Below are 15761 nucleotides of genomic sequence, written 5' to 3' on the forward strand. Positions count from 1 at the left end.
GGCCACTCGGGCAAATCATGAACTGATGGCGGGCCGCCAGAAGTATAGGTAATTAAAGACAATAAAGAATTGATAATAATGTATTAAAATAGAAAAAGAATTTATTAATTTGAAGCGTAGCACTGCATAGTGCTTACAATCTTTTTTATATTTGGCTCAAATTTACTTGTAGCAACACGTAAAACTGCTTCCAAACTATCATTTGCAAGGCGGTTTCGATTTTTTGTTTTATTGTTATTTAGTATTGAAAAAGTTTGTTCACATATATAGGTAGAACCAAATAAGCTGGCACATTTCAGAGCGTTTATGCGCAACTCTTTGTACATATTTTTATCAATGCAGCGGTAAAAGTTCTGCAAGTCTCCTTCGTTGAATTTGTTGCGTAAATCTTGGTCGTTTTGAATGTCGATAATTTCTAACTGCATTGACTCTGGCGCATTTTCAACTGAAATCGTGAAAGGATTGCTGAATATGTCCAACAGAGGTTTCACTTTTTTAAACTCCGAAAATCTGTCTTGAAAAGATTGAATCAAAATATCTAGCTTTTCTACATAACTGAAATTAATCGCAGTTTTGTTGAATTTTTTAGCCATTTTCTTATAATTCGGAAAATGATTGTAATTTCCAGAATTCAATTGCGATCTGAAAAGTGTCAGCTTACTTTGAAAGGATGATACGTGAGCGTAGAGCTGGGATATCAGTTGATTTTTACCTTGAAACCGTGTGTTCAAGACATTCAAATGATTTGTAATGTCAACTAAAAAAGCCAAATCACACAACCAATCAGGATTGTTAAGTTCCGGGATATCCTTTTGCTTTTCCGCCAGAACCATTATATTCCAATTTCTTCTATTAAATTTAGAAATCGTTCCAGTGTCAATCCACGACTTAGCCACCTTACTTCTGTATAATACAGTAAATCTCCATATTCGCTTTCGCTTTTGAATAAAACGTCGCTACTACCTTCCTCCTGTTGTACGTCGTAATCTTTGTTATTCTCTCATTTTCCCACACATTGATTATGCCGATGCTGAGTATCCCGATCTGTCCGCAGCCCTTCGGGGTAAATTGGAAAGACATCAGAACAATTGTATACGGTACATTTTTGATTTAGGAAAGTTTCAGCACATTACTCCATATCGTAACAACCTGCAGATGCTGCCTTGCCAGAGTCGTAGATCATTTCGGATGCTTGCTATGTTATAGAAAATTGTCCATACCCGCACTCCTGCTTATTTGTCTGACGCCTTTCACTTTTTAGCATCACATGACTTGTCCACTCGATCAATGTCGGACTCTACACTCATGTTTCCAGTTCATAGTACTGAAATCCACCACAGATCGTTTACAGTGCAGTCGATTGCGTTATGGAACGATTTGCCTGCTGTTGTTTGCAATGCAGTTATCTCTTCAACTATCATCTTCCTGACCTATACGTGTTTGTTTTCTTCTCTAGTCTGCCATTCATTTATCTTTTACTGCCTTTTTGTGCCTATTTCCTTCCTTGTAATAACTGACTGTCGATCCGTTATATAATTCAAATATGCTCAGTTTTATTCATCATTCAGTATTACTTTTTCGGTAGCCATAATTATTTATTTAAAATTACATATACACTGTTACCAGTTGGGTCTCTTGGGAGAAAATTATTATTACTAATAGAGCGGATGTCATCCATACATTCTTAATTGAATGGTAATCAACTGAAATATTAGCGTTTTTAAAAGTTCTGGGATTTTTAGCTTTGACAATAACCATCATTTTGAGTTTATGAGTACCATCACTATTGATACATGGGAGAAAAGTTAAGTCTCTCTTTGGAACTTTTTCGCCCTGGCGCTAAAGTTTCTTTGACGTGTACTAATAACATACATTAGGTAGCAGCCTCCAAAATAGTGCTAATTGTATATCTGGCTAGGTAATAAGTTATTACTAATAACTTAAGCTTGTTCATTTTTTCACAAAAGGCTGAATTTCTGTAGGATTGTTTGACAGCGTTTTCCCACCAACTGTTAAAATAGACCTTCCTTTTTGGCTGTTCTATCAATGTCAGTAAATATCTCTACAAGCTTCCCGTAACTTTTCGTAGTTACATTTTCCTTAGATTCACCTACATACTCAAGTTTGGTCCTTTATAAACTGTCAAAGAACCTCCTAAAGTCTATGAATATACAGCGCAAGTCAGTATTATACTCATAATATTTTTCCATTACTTGACTAAAGAGAATAATTTAGTCATTTCTTATAGGTAGATGATTTCCATTTTCCATTTTTTTAGCATACCTCCTCTTTGTCATATTACGCATATCATTTTGTGCAGTCTCTTTTTCATCTTCATTAGAGCCCTTTTTATCTCGTCAAAAGATTCCACGTTTGGTTCGGCAGTCTTTCTGTTTCTGGATTACCTGCTGCGTCCTCTACATTCAGCACTTCCGAGAAATATCTTTCCTTCTCCTTCTTTTGGGATATTAGCGATTGTAATTTGGGCATAGCTACTTGCATTGTTGCGTCTTGACGGGTGGTACCAACTTATTTTATGGCCCATGGTAAATATTTACATATTTATTGCGTGGAGACGGAAAATGTTTCTTTTGGAATGTTTTACAAACAAGACACGTTAGTTAACGTATTCGACATGATCACTTTGTTTTTGACGGGGACAGTCAGTAATCAGTAGTTAAATGTTGTCCTGCGCATTTGACACAACGCGAATCTGTATTACAGTAAATTTTTGTGTGAGCAAAGTTTTGGCACCTTTGCATTGTGGTAATCTCTTCTAGGGTGAGAAGGTTCAACGACTACTACGTTTAAAATTTCACAAATATATTTTATGTATATTGTTACAAAATTATTTTTCTTATATAAATATATCAAATTCTGGCCTTTAACAGTACTAAGCAATAAAGACGAGTTATAATTATAATTTCAATAAACAATAGCAATAATTTTAATTAATTTGTAAAAATATAAATGAGAAAATGATGATAAAACACTTTATATCTTATTAGTGGATTAAGAAATAAAAGTGATTTTTTCAAAATCAACGCTCTCATTAATAATCTCTTTAAACAGATGTCCTGTATGTTTAGCACGAAACAATGCTTGGCAACAACGCATTACATCACTGGACTTTATATTGCCGCCAACTCGTTGTTTGATAAATTTGTAACGCCTTAAATACTCCTCTAATTTGGTGATTAAAACTTTGTTGTCTCTGGTATTATACCTAAAATAAATGTTATTATTAATATTCAATGATTATTGATTCAATAAGTTAAAATAATTACTCTTCAATGACTGTATCCATAAAATCATTGAAAACATCGTGTCCTACAAAGCATTTTAAACCATCTATAAAAGCCGAAAAAGTAGCTATGGTTTGTAAAATATCGTTGATTTCGTCTTCATATTGTCTGCACAGACCTTGCATTTCTTCCACTTTCGTTTGAACAGCTTTTTTTGCGGTTTCTTGATCTTTAATTTCGGCAATAACATCCTTATCCAATTCTCTTTGTTCAACTAATTCGATAGTTTTAGACGTTTTGCTATTGAAAATTAAGTTAGCCATAAATTTAAAGGGTTTAAAAAGATTTCTCCAGTTAAAGTTTTTAAATATATTTTTCCAGTCAAAGGATAAATTAAAGCCTGTGTTACTTGTGTTCTCATTTTGTACCTCCATTGGAATATGTCTAATTCTGAACATATTATTCTTAAGCTCATTGATGTTGTTTTGGCAACTGTTCAATTCTTTTCTGTACTCTTCAATATCAATAATCGCATAATTATATAACACGACCAGTTTTATGAGTGGTTCTAATAGACGACGTATTACCCTTTTCGCTTCATTGATACTCGCTACTCCACGCATCGGAGCTGGATTCAAATTTGATATATAACTTATTAAACTATAACAAAATGAGTAATTATTAAAAAGATGTACAAATTATGGGAATAATCTTAAAAAGCAAATAAAGCAAGACTTTGGAAAATTTACAAACTATTTTTTTCCAGCAATAAATGGAGGTCGTACTAAGAGAGAGGTCATACTAGGAAAGGTTTGAAAAAATATGGGATGTGAAAAAGGGAGCTATCACGAAGGTAGCACGAGTTGCAAAAATGTGGAATGCTACGATGAAGGGTGTAAGAATATATTTACGTGCTCATTGATCAGGGTAAACACACCTATTTTTGGAATCGCAGGTCAATCTCCAGACCACACTCGACCAAATTGAATCCTTATACTGAATATAATATTGAAGCTCAAATCCTGTCAAAGTTAGCAGCATATCTACCAACGCAAAAACCATCTAATTCAAATTGGAAACAGTTACAAGACATTCCTTTAGCTGATAATGATTATTGGTCTCAAAGGCCTACAGATATTATTTATTACTCTTGGTGCAGATGTGTACGCTCAACTAATTCAAGAAAGCTGTCATGTATGCTCATGACCGAAAGAAAACGTGCTCGCTACGTTTCGAGCGCGCCTACCAGTACCCCCAGTACTGTTAAGCTAGGTGTCCACTTGAGAGAAACTTCTGAGAGTAACTCTCGATATCTACTCTCAACTCTGTGTCCACTTGAGACTGTTTTAGCTCTCCGAGAGCTTTCTCTCAGGACCGTGTCCACTAGCGAAATGTGTCCGTGCTATGGAAAGTAAAATTTATTTTCTTTCAATGCTTGGTGTTTGTAAACATGGATGTAAACAAAATTGCAAGTGCAATAGTGTTGTACAAAATTTGAAAAAAAAAAACTGAAAAAAATAAAAAGAAGCCTCAATTGCTGAAAGAGACTAGATGTTGCTGGCAGGAGACTAAGTACTACTAAGGAAAACTAGATGTTGCAAATGAAGCAGATTCTTCTTACAGAAGACTGCACACTACTACCAGAAGACGAAATACTGTTGGTAGAAGACTAGATATTGCTGCAAAAGACTAGATATTGCTGGCAGAAGACTAAGTATTGCTAGTGAAAAACTAGATATTGTAAATGAAGCACATCCTTCTTACAGAAGACTACATACTACTACTAAAAATCAAATACTTTTAGCAGAAGACTTAATTTTACTGTCAGAACATCAAATTATGTTGTCAGAAGTTACTATTACTAATGGTACAAATCCCGTTTAAATTTCTGTCCAATAGTTGTTAAAATTGCATCCTTCCCGATTTCTATGTTCATTAGATTTGTTATTCCAAAGAATTGAATTTTCTTCATACACTTCAATTAATTCAAATATTTCTTTCACAAAGAAGAAAAAATTCACGATAATAACCAAGAACCTAGAACTAACAGTCAACAATACAAGAATAGAAAAATTGGATAAATTCAAATACCTGGGGACATGGCTGTCTGAAAACTGGACATGACACAACAAAATTACAAGTCACATAGAATAAGCTGTTAGACTTTGACTTAAAGTTGAGACTAAGGTTTGTGAAATGTTATGTAAGGACGGTGCTTCTGTTGACTTTTGGTACAGGCAGTAATGTGGAGTTAGAAACATAACAATGGCTTTCACTGGTTTTGAAATGACAAAGATTTTGTGCTTTTGAACTACTTTTTTAATGATTTTATATATTTTTTAAATATTTATTAAGTTTGCTATATTCGTTTCATTATTTGGTTACTTTCTCAAATCCAAGGAACTGCTTGTCTTATTTAACTCCAAACTTGGCCAATTTTTTACTTATAAAAATCTATTTCGTGGCTGAATACCCCTTTCATAATAAAATGTATGAATGAATTTTTCAAATCTGATAATAGTAAAATATCAGAAATATAGTGTGTTAATTAATTATCGTACCTGACGTCATCATTGCAAGTATTGCAAGTACGCAAATCGCGTATTGCAATACCAATACTGTGATATTGGTTGCATACTAGCAATGATGACGTCGAGTACGATAATTAATTAACACTAGTGAGGAACGTGTAGTGATTTTGCGAAAAGCCGGATATCCGGCATATCTATCCGGTCATTATGGTTATAATTTCTGGTGCATTTCTGAAGTGTACCCTATATTGCCACATTAATGCGACATATGAATAAAAATGAAATTAATAAGAAAGCTGATAAGATATGTAAACTTATTTGGATTCAAGATACAAAATGAACTTTTTTGATGCTGATTTAACTAACGAAGCAACTCTAAAGAAAATACTTTAATTAATAATTGGCGAGATTTCCACAGGGATCCTTCAAGAAATTAATTTTATAACGAATATTGAAAGTTATCGATGAAAATTGCACCATCGAAAATTTTATCAAAACTTCAAATATTGTTTTCTCAAAAACTAAAAGATATTTTTCAAAACGGGTTAGTTTATTGGAAAGAAGACACTTTTATTAACACTTTAGGAAATTTTCATACTCATATTCCAAGAACTGGATTTTATATGAATTATTAAAATTTAATGGGCAAAAATTGAAAATTCGAAAAAATTGTCGATCATTTCAAAAATGTATTTCTCAAGAACTAATAGTAATTTTTCAAAAGGGCTTGTTGCATTAAAAAGAGGATACTATAATTAATAATTGGTGATATTTTCACAAGTATTCTTCAAGAAATTAATTTTATAGCGAATTTTGAAAATTATCGATGAAAATTGCAACATCGAAAATTGTATCAAAACTTCAAATATTGTTTTCTCAAAAACTAAAAGTTATTTTTCAAAACGGATTGGTTCATTGGAAAGAGGACACTTTTATTAACATTTTGGAAAATTTTCATATTCATATTCCAAGAAATCGATTATATACGAATTATTAAAATTTAATCGGCGAAAATTGCAAAATTCGAAAAAATTATCGATTATTTCAAAAATTTATTTCTCAAGAACTAAAAGTGATTTCTCAAAACGGCTTGTCGCATTAAAAAGAGGATACTTTAATTAATAATTGGCGATATTTTCACAAGGATCCTTCAAAAAATTAATTCTATAGCGAATTTTGAAAGATATCAATGAAATTTGCGACATCGAATATTGTATCTGAACTTCAAATATTGTTTTCTCAAAAACTAAAAGTTATTTTTCAAAACGGGTTGGTTCATTAGAAAGAGGACACTTTTATTCACATTTTGGGAAATTTTTATATTCATACTCCAAGAAATCGATTTTATACGAATTATTAAAATTTAATATATAATATAAATTCAATAAAAAGCAATACTTTTTCTAGTCTTTTTCAATTTATTGTCTAACCGGTTTCGGCTTACGCCATCATCAGAGAGAGACATTAGAAATATAGATTAGATGTTAGCAACTTATTTTATTTGAGACAAAGAGTTGTTCTTTGTCACCAAAGAACAACTCTTTGTCTCTTTTATGTATCCATCCCATTAGTGCCCGTCAATCCAAGTTTTATTAGTATTGTTTTATATTTTAACGTGTACATTTTAACTTTTAACGTGAGTTTTAATGTGTTCATATTTATAATTTTAACTTGTATACCTTTGTGAAGCCGTTTATATGAACAACTAAATGGAAAATAAGTTGCTAAAATCTAATCTATATTTCTAATATCTCTGATGATGGCGTACGCCGAAACCGGTTAGACAATAAATTGAAAAAGACCAGAAAAAGTATTGCTTTTTATTGAATTTGTTATATAAAAAATAACTGGTCAACATGGATCAAACTCCCTCATCTAATTAAAATTTAATAGGCGAAAATAGCCTATTAAATCTTAAAACTTCTAATATCATTTTCTCAAAAACTGAAAGTTATTTTTCAAAACGGATTGGTTCATTGGAAAGAGGACACTTTTATTAACATTTTGGGAAATTTTCATATTCATATTCCAAGAAATCGAATTTATACGAATTATTAAAATTTAATTGGCGAAAATTGCAACATCGAAAATTTTATCAAAACTTCAAATATTGTTTTCTCAAAAACTAAAAGTTATTTTTCAAAACGGGTTGGTTCATTGGAAAGAAGACACTTTTATTAACACTTTGAGAAATTTTCATACTCATATTCCAAAAAATGGATTTTATACGAATTTTTAAAACTTAATCGGCAAAATTCGAAAAAAATTGTCGATTATTTAAAAATTTATTTCTCAAGAACTAAAAGTGATTTTTCAAAACGGCTTATTGCATTAAAAAGAGGATACATTAATTAATAATTGGTGATATTTCCACAAGGATCTTTCAAGAAATTAATGTAATGTAGTCAGAAACATAACAATGGCTTTCACTGGATTTGAAATGACGAAGATTTTGTGCTTTTGCACTACTTTTTTAATCATTTTATACATTTTTTTTAAATATTCATTTTGTTATTTGGTTACTCTCTTAAATCCAAGGAACAGTTTGTCTTATTTAACTCCAAACTTGGCCAATTTTTTATTAATAAAAATCTATTTTGTGGCGTTTCATAAAAATGTATGAACGAATTTTTCAAATCTGATAATAATAAAACATCAGAAATACAATGTGTTAATTAATTATTGTACCTGACATCATCATTGCAAGATGCAACCAATATCACAGTATTGATATTGCAATAGGCGATTTGCGTATTTGGTTGCATACTTGTGATGACGTCAGATATGATAATTAATTAACACAATGTATATCTAAAGGAATTTAGATAGAATTTAGTTGCCTTTATTCCTAATTCACATATAAAAGAAATAATAGATTTAACATTCACTTACCTGCTAATATTTTTTTTAGAAATATTAAAAGTTTCTTCATAAAGTGTCATTTCCTGCCTAGTAAAAGTTTGTCCTTGTTGACTACCAACTATATATTTAAATGTTTCATTATCAATAAAAAATGTATTCTCATTAGTAACAGGATTAAAGTTTCTATTAATCTTTTGAATATCAGCAAAGAGTTTTCTCAGACAAGCATCAGTGTCTGCACACTTGAAATTTCTCATGCGTCCATGTGTATAAAGAAAAACAGTATTCTTTATAATGTTTTTATCTAATTGTTCAAAAATCTGTTTAAGACAAACTTCAAATTCAGGTGTGAGTCGTGTAACATCAGGTTTAAGTAAAATACAAATTCCATCTATTGAAGGCAATTCAGAAATTAAACTTAAAGTCATTTCACTATTCATGGTATCATAATCTAGTCCTCGAGTATCCCCAACACCCGGTGTATCAATAACCTCCAAGATAATCCCATGTTCCTCATCATTAAAGGTATATATAAAAGGTTTTTGAGTGGCTGATTGTCCTGTTCCGGGTATCTCAAATTCACTTTTACCCACTTCAATAGTTTCCATAGAATTATCGTCCTTATATAAATTAAATTTGGTTGGCACAAGCACATTACATCTCCCTTTTGCGATTTGATGCACGGATTTTTCAGAAAAATAGTTACCAAACATGTTTACAAGCGTTGATTTTCCAACACCCGTTTGTCCCAGTAACAGTATTCTTACTCTTCTTGATGCCATTTTCGACTTATTTATTTTAGAAGGCACAAAACTAAGCCACTGAAATGCTGGAGTAACGAACAACACCTAAATACTTCAATCTGAAACTTATAAATGAATCACAAATGAACTTGATACTGATAAGAAACCATGTAAATAACCTTGTAATGAATTATGCCGACGACGTTTATTGTTTCATCAACGAATTAAAATGGGAAAGTACCGAAAAAATCCTAAATAAAATGACATGAGTACGTTCTCAATGTTCTCCTATATACAATGAACGACAAAAATAAACGTAACTAAACTAAATTTAATGATTAACATGAAGCCTATATAATGTCAACTTATTTGCTGTTAAAATAAAGTTTCGATATTACGCCTTTTTGCAAAATTACTTTATAAACACAATTTTGAGTACGTTCATGTATTATTATTTCATCGTGGAGGTCTTATACAGAGTGTTAATTAATAATTGTACTGACGTCATCATCGAAAGTATGCAACCAATATCGCAGATAGTATTGTGACGCGACGATTGTTTGTAAAAACGATGCCGAATTGACTGACTTTAAAGCTGTTTAAAATAGATTTAGATATATTTTAACACTTAAAAAAATAATTTAAATAGAAAAAGGTAAAGTTAGATTTCCTTTTATTTAAAATAATTTTTAGTGTATAAATTGAAATTAATGTTGAATTAATGTTTTACTTATAAGTACGAAGGCTTTCACGGTCTGTGTTAATTAAACTAAAATTAGAACTAACACAACTTTCGGGGTTTGCAGTGCGTCTTTTAATAAAAGGTTTGACGTTTCGAACAAGAAGAGTTAAGCCTCTTCAGAATAATCCCAAATCTAGTACGGATTTAGAGAGGGACACTCCACGGTTCACCAACTGGCAAGAGCCAATGTTTGCGGATGACATGTTAATAATGGGACAAAACGACATCCTTATTGATGCTATTGAAACACTTCAAAGGTCAGTGGACAAAATCCAGAAATGGTTATCAAAATGGGTCATTCTGCTCAATGCCAGACCAAGATTTTTTCGCTAAGACTTTAACGAAATGGTCGTTACATTATTATAAACGATCAACAAATACAGTGGAAAGCAAAAGATGAAGCCATTAAATACCTCGGAGTTCTCTTTGATCACCGCCTCACTTAAACGAAAACTCGAAACTCGAAACTCTACATAAACTCAAAGGTCAACCAACGATATGCCAGGTTTCGCCAATTGTAATCTCTGATCAGCAGAAAATCACCACTGCAAACTGAGTGCACTCTAGTTCTTTACAAAGCTCTCGTCAGGCCACTAGTAACGAATACAAGGTCAATATGAGAAAATTGAACTCTGAGCACTCTTATTTTGGGAGGTGTACATGAAAATTTAAAATTTTTCTGTTTTATCAACGACGAACAAAGAAGTTTGAAGCCGAGGTTGCTTGCAGCCGAGGCAATAGTTTTGAATTCAACTTTTATTGTTTTTCTGGTTTGTAAATGATGACCAGAAAAGTTTAAAGCCGAGGCAAAAGTTTTGTATTCAACTTTTTTCCTGTTTTGTAAGTGACGACCAGAAAAATTTTAAGCCGAGGTCGCTTGCGGCCGAGGCACTTGTTTTATATACAACTCTTAAACGTTTTTCTAGTTTACAAGTGATGATTAGAAAAGTTTTAAGCCGAGGTTGCTTGCAGCCGAGGCGCTCGGTTTGGTACATACAGGGGTGAGTTGTTAGTATCACATGAACTCTGAAATTACTGTTCAGAGCAAACAAAAAATTGATTATAAACCAAACATGATTTTTCATGGCAATACTTATGTGTTCAATAAAAGAATGTGAAGAATATGAACAAGAAACCAATAGACTTGTCTAGTTATTGCACAGGACAAGAAATCACCAATACGGAAACATTGCCAATGCAGGATAAGCACAAAAGCAAAGTAACAGCTGCAGAAATGAGGTACTGGGTGGTACAAGATCCGTATAGATAACAAGAGGCTCCTAAAAAGATCTAATGCTTCTAAAAAACTAAATACTGCTTTCTGAAGACTAGATACTGCTCTGGAAGATTAAATACTGCTTTCTGAAGACTAGATACTGCCGACAGGTCTAAATACAGCATCTGGAACACTAAATACTACTTTCTAAAGACTAAAATTCCTTTGTGGAGACTAAATACTGCTTTCTGAAGACTAGATACTGCTGACAGGTCTAGGTACTGCAAAAGAAAGATAAGATATTGTTGGAGAAAACATACATAATGTTGGCAGAAGACTAGATACTGCTTCTAGAAGACTAAATACTGCTTTCTGAAGACTAGATACTTCCGACAGGTCTAAATACAGCGTCTGGAACACTAAATACTGCCTTCTAAAGACTAAAATTGCTTTGTGGAGACTACATACTGCTTTCTGACGACTAGATACTGCTGACAGGTCTAAATACTGCAAAAGAAAGATAAGATATTGTTGGAGAAAACATACATAACGTTGGCAGAAGACTAGATACTGCTTCTAGAAGACTAAATACTGCTTTCTGAAGACTAGATACTTTCCACAGGTCTAAATACAGCGTCTGGAACACTAAATACTGCTTTCTAAAGACTAAAATTGCTTTGTGGAGACTAAATACTGCTTTCTGAAGACTAGCTACTGCTGACAGGTCAATGTCAAGGTGCAAAAGAAAGATAAGATATTGTTGGAGAAAATATTAAAAAGGCGCCGACGCCCCCTTTTAGGCGGCGTCCGGGTGCAGTGCTTGCCCGGGCGCCGCCCGGCGCCGCCTTGTAAATAAATAAAGTACTTGGTAAATTTGAAATGTGAATTGGTCTAAACAAAATTTTTGGTTAATAAAATTTTTAACTGTTTAGCTGTCAAACTTTTCAATTCGACGGTAATGAAAGCTACAACAGTACTCATACGGGTGCTGTAATGAGACTCCTTACAGCATCCGATGCTGTAATGAGATTTTAGTAACATTTTATGGAACCAGTTCAAGTTGGTGACATTGGATCATTAATTTTTTAGTTGTCAATGTGACAATGTTTGTCTATGGATGTTTAAACACGTTCTTAGCATCGAATACAAGGTCCACAATGATGAGGACATTGAACTCTGAGCAATTTCTCTTATTTTGGGAGGTGTACATGAAACATTTTTGTCAGGTGAATACATTTTGTGTTTTGACAGTTTCTAATTGTCAATTCAAATTTCTATTTTCAAGTGTTACGGTGTTACCAACTGCTACATACCTATTTCCCTACATTGTCAAAATTTATTTTATTTTTGAGAAAAAAAAGGATAAAAACTCGAATTACAAAAAATGGCATAAGAAACACGTTTCATAAGACTTAAAGCTAATTAAGTGATAATTTTCGGGTTTCTTGAACGGAATTTAATGGTATTACAGAAGCAGCGTCTTCCTCATTTAATCTCTTTTTCTGCGTTTTTATGGTTTCTATGGTTACATATCATAAATTGAACTTGAACAATTTTCAATTTAGAAAAAAGTCCAATTTTTACACAAAAATGGGAATAATTAGTTAACTTCTATAGTTAGAGTATAAAATTTGTGCGATTTAATGGTTTTAACATATCCAACGCATTATTTATGATGAGATAAGTTTGAAAATCAGGAATAAAAATGTTTATCTACAACTATTGAATTATCTATTCGTTATACATTTGATTTTTGACGGGTAATGACACGCATTACTCATGACCATGACTGACAAAGTGTTGAATAATGAAGCCATAATTCCACAGTTCTGCCACGGCCTACTAATCAAAAAATAAAATATTAACAGAAATGGCAGCTTTCTTATATTGAGGTTATGTCTGAAATGTCTATCAAGTTTATTTTTTTTCCTTTTTTTTGATTTTTTTTTTCAAAATTAATTAATGAGTTATAAAAGAAAATTGTTGAAATCGTCAACATTTTTATTTTTCTTGGGTTGCGTTGGTACTGCTGATCGATGGATTAAAATAACTTATTAGATATGTTTTATGGATTAATTCTAAACCATTTTTGTAGGAAATGTTTTTCTCCAACGGTTATAATTATTGAGTTATACAAGAGAATTGTTGAAAACGTCAACATTTCTATTTTTTTTATGTTATGTTGGTAATACTGATTGATGGAATAAATATCTTTATCTACAACTATTGAATTATCTATTCGTTATACAATTGATTTTTGACGGGTAATGACACTCATTACCCATGACAGACAAAGTATTGAATAATGAGGCCATTATTCCACCCTTCTGACACTGCCTACTAATCAAAAAATAAAATATTAACAGAAATGACAGCTTTCTTATATTGAGGTTATGTCTGAAATGTCTATCAAGTTTATTTTTTTTTCGTTTTTTTGATTTTTTTTTCAAAATTAAATAGTTGTAGATAAAGTATAGTATTCAACTTGCGTATAATGGATGTTACCCACTCAGATTACAACACTCGCTCGCTTCGCTCGCTCGTGTTGCAACTTCTTCTTCGTGGGTAACAGCCGCCATTATACGCTTGTTGAATAATATACTATTATGTAATACGTTTCATGAGTTAATTATAAACGTTTTTTGTTTAAAAAGTAATTCTCCATCATTCATAATTAATAAGTCATAACCGCAAACTGTCAAAAATATTAAAATTTGGTTTTATTTTTGGGTTGGGTTAGTTCTACTGACCGCTGGATTAAAATAACTTGTTGGATATGTTTTATGGATTAATTCTAAACCTTTTTTGTAAGAAATATTTTTTTCCATCGGTTATAATTAATGAGTTATAAAAGAAAATTGTTGAAAACGTCAACATTTTTATTTTTCTTGGGTTGGGTTGGTACTGCTGATCGATGGATTAAAATAACTTATTAGATATGTTTTATGGATTAATTCTAAACCTTTTTTGTAAGAAATGTTTTTCTCCAACGGTTATAATTATTGAGTTATACAAGAGAATTGTTGAAAACGTCAAAATTTCTATTTTTTTATGTTATGTTGGTAAAACTGATTGATGGAATAAATATCTTTATGCAATACGTTTCATGAGTTAATTATAAACGTTTTTTGTTTAAAAAGTAATTCTCCATCATTTATAATTTGTTAAATTATAACCACAAACTGTCAAAAATATTAAAATTTGGTTTTATTTTTGGGTTGGTTTGGTTCTACTGACCGATGGATTAAAATAACTTATTGGATATGTTTGATGGGTTAATTCTAAACCTTTTTTGTAAGAAATTTTCTTTCCATCGGTTATAATTAATGAGTTATAAAAGAAAATTGTTGAAAACGTCAACATTTTTATTTTTCTTGGATTGGGTTGGTACTGCTGATCGATGGATTAAAATAACTTATTGGATATGTTTTATGGATTAATTCTAAACCTTTTTTCTAAGAAATGTTTTTCTCCAACGGTTATAATTATTGAGTTATACAAGAGAATTGTTGAAAACGTCAAAATTTCTATTTTCTTTATGTTATGTTGGAAATACTGATTGATGGAATAAATATCTTTATGCAATACGTCATGAGTTAATTATAAACGTTTTTTGTTTAGAAAGTAATTCTCCATCATTAACTGAGAAAAAAAATTAAACAAAATTAAAAACTAAAATTATAACTGCAAACTGTCAAAAATATTAAAATTTGGTGTTATTTTTGGGTTGGGTTGGTTCTACTGACCGATGGATTAAAATAACTTATTGGATATGTTTGATGGGTTAATTCTAAACCTTTTTTGTAAGAAATATTTTGTCCATCGGTTATAATTAATGTGTTATAAAAGAAAATTGTTGAAAACGTCAACATTTTTATTTTTCTTGGGTTGGGTTGGTACTACTGATCGATAGATTAAAATAACTTATCGGATAGGTATGTTTTATGGGTTCATTGAAAATATCGTAAAACCAGCAAGTGCAATTATCTTGGTTATTATTATAGGCGAAGTATTATAACTAACAATAAGACATTATGGACACTTTTTTACAGAAAATTTGATGACGTAGTCAAAAAAATTTTTCAAAAAAAAAGGGGCTTAGGTTCACTAAGACTATACGTGAGCAAAATATCCGAACACAATTTTTAAACACCTGGTATAAAGAAACTCTTTAAATAAGCGCCATCTCTAGGGAGATTAACTCTATATTAAAATTGATCACAATTTATAACGGGTACAATTTTAAACTTAAGATCCTAAGCTTTCTGGTATAACTTAAAATTATCATTAAATAATACATAATAGAACAGAAAATGCTATTTAACTAAATACTATTTACTATTAAAGTTAAAATAAGGCTTGTTTATATAAAGAAAACTTTTTAGTAAACGCCATCTTGCGCCATCTATAGGATCTTCTCAA

General features: G+C 31.5%; 1 protein-coding gene across 2 annotated transcripts; it reads right to left on the reverse strand.

The window, feature by feature from the left end:
• Positions 1-2806: 2806 nt before the first annotated feature.
• LOC111418144 (uncharacterized) lies at positions 2807-9669 on the reverse strand. 2 transcript variants are annotated; one of them, XM_023050605.2, is made up of 4 exons: positions 9561-9669; positions 8669-9500; positions 3288-3905; positions 2807-3226 (listed from the first exon to the last, which is right to left on the reverse strand). In XM_023050605.2, exons 2-4 carry the CDS (start codon positions 9418-9420, stop codon positions 3013-3015), a joined length of 1584 nt encoding a protein of 527 aa, XP_022906373.2. In that variant the 5' UTR covers positions 9421-9500; positions 9561-9669; the 3' UTR covers positions 2807-3012. The 2 variants fall into 2 exon arrangements, with proteins under 2 accessions (XP_022906373.2, XP_022906374.2); XM_023050606.2 differs by having other exon boundaries at positions 8669-9506; positions 9561-9650.
• Positions 9670-15761: the final 6092 nt, after the last annotated feature.

This window comes from Onthophagus taurus, chromosome 2 (assembly GCF_036711975.1).
Source record: "Onthophagus taurus isolate NC chromosome 2, IU_Otau_3.0, whole genome shotgun sequence".
Classification (NCBI taxonomy): domain Eukaryota; kingdom Metazoa; phylum Arthropoda; class Insecta; order Coleoptera; family Scarabaeidae; genus Onthophagus; species Onthophagus taurus.

Bases quoted from the DNA above. Each gene is read 5' to 3' on its own strand.
- LOC111418144 (XM_023050605.2), bottom strand. From the start codon at position 9,420: ATGGCATCAAGAAGAGTAAGAATACTGTTACTGGGACAAACGGGTGTT. The intron at 3,906-8,668 runs GTAAGTGAATGT...ATTTTGTTATAG, and splicing joins TCTAAAAAAAATATTAGCAG to TTTAATAAGTTATATATCAA. The intron at 3,227-3,287 runs GTAATTATTTTA...CATTTATTTTAG, and splicing joins ATGGATACAGTCATTGAAGA to GTATAATACCAGAGACAACA.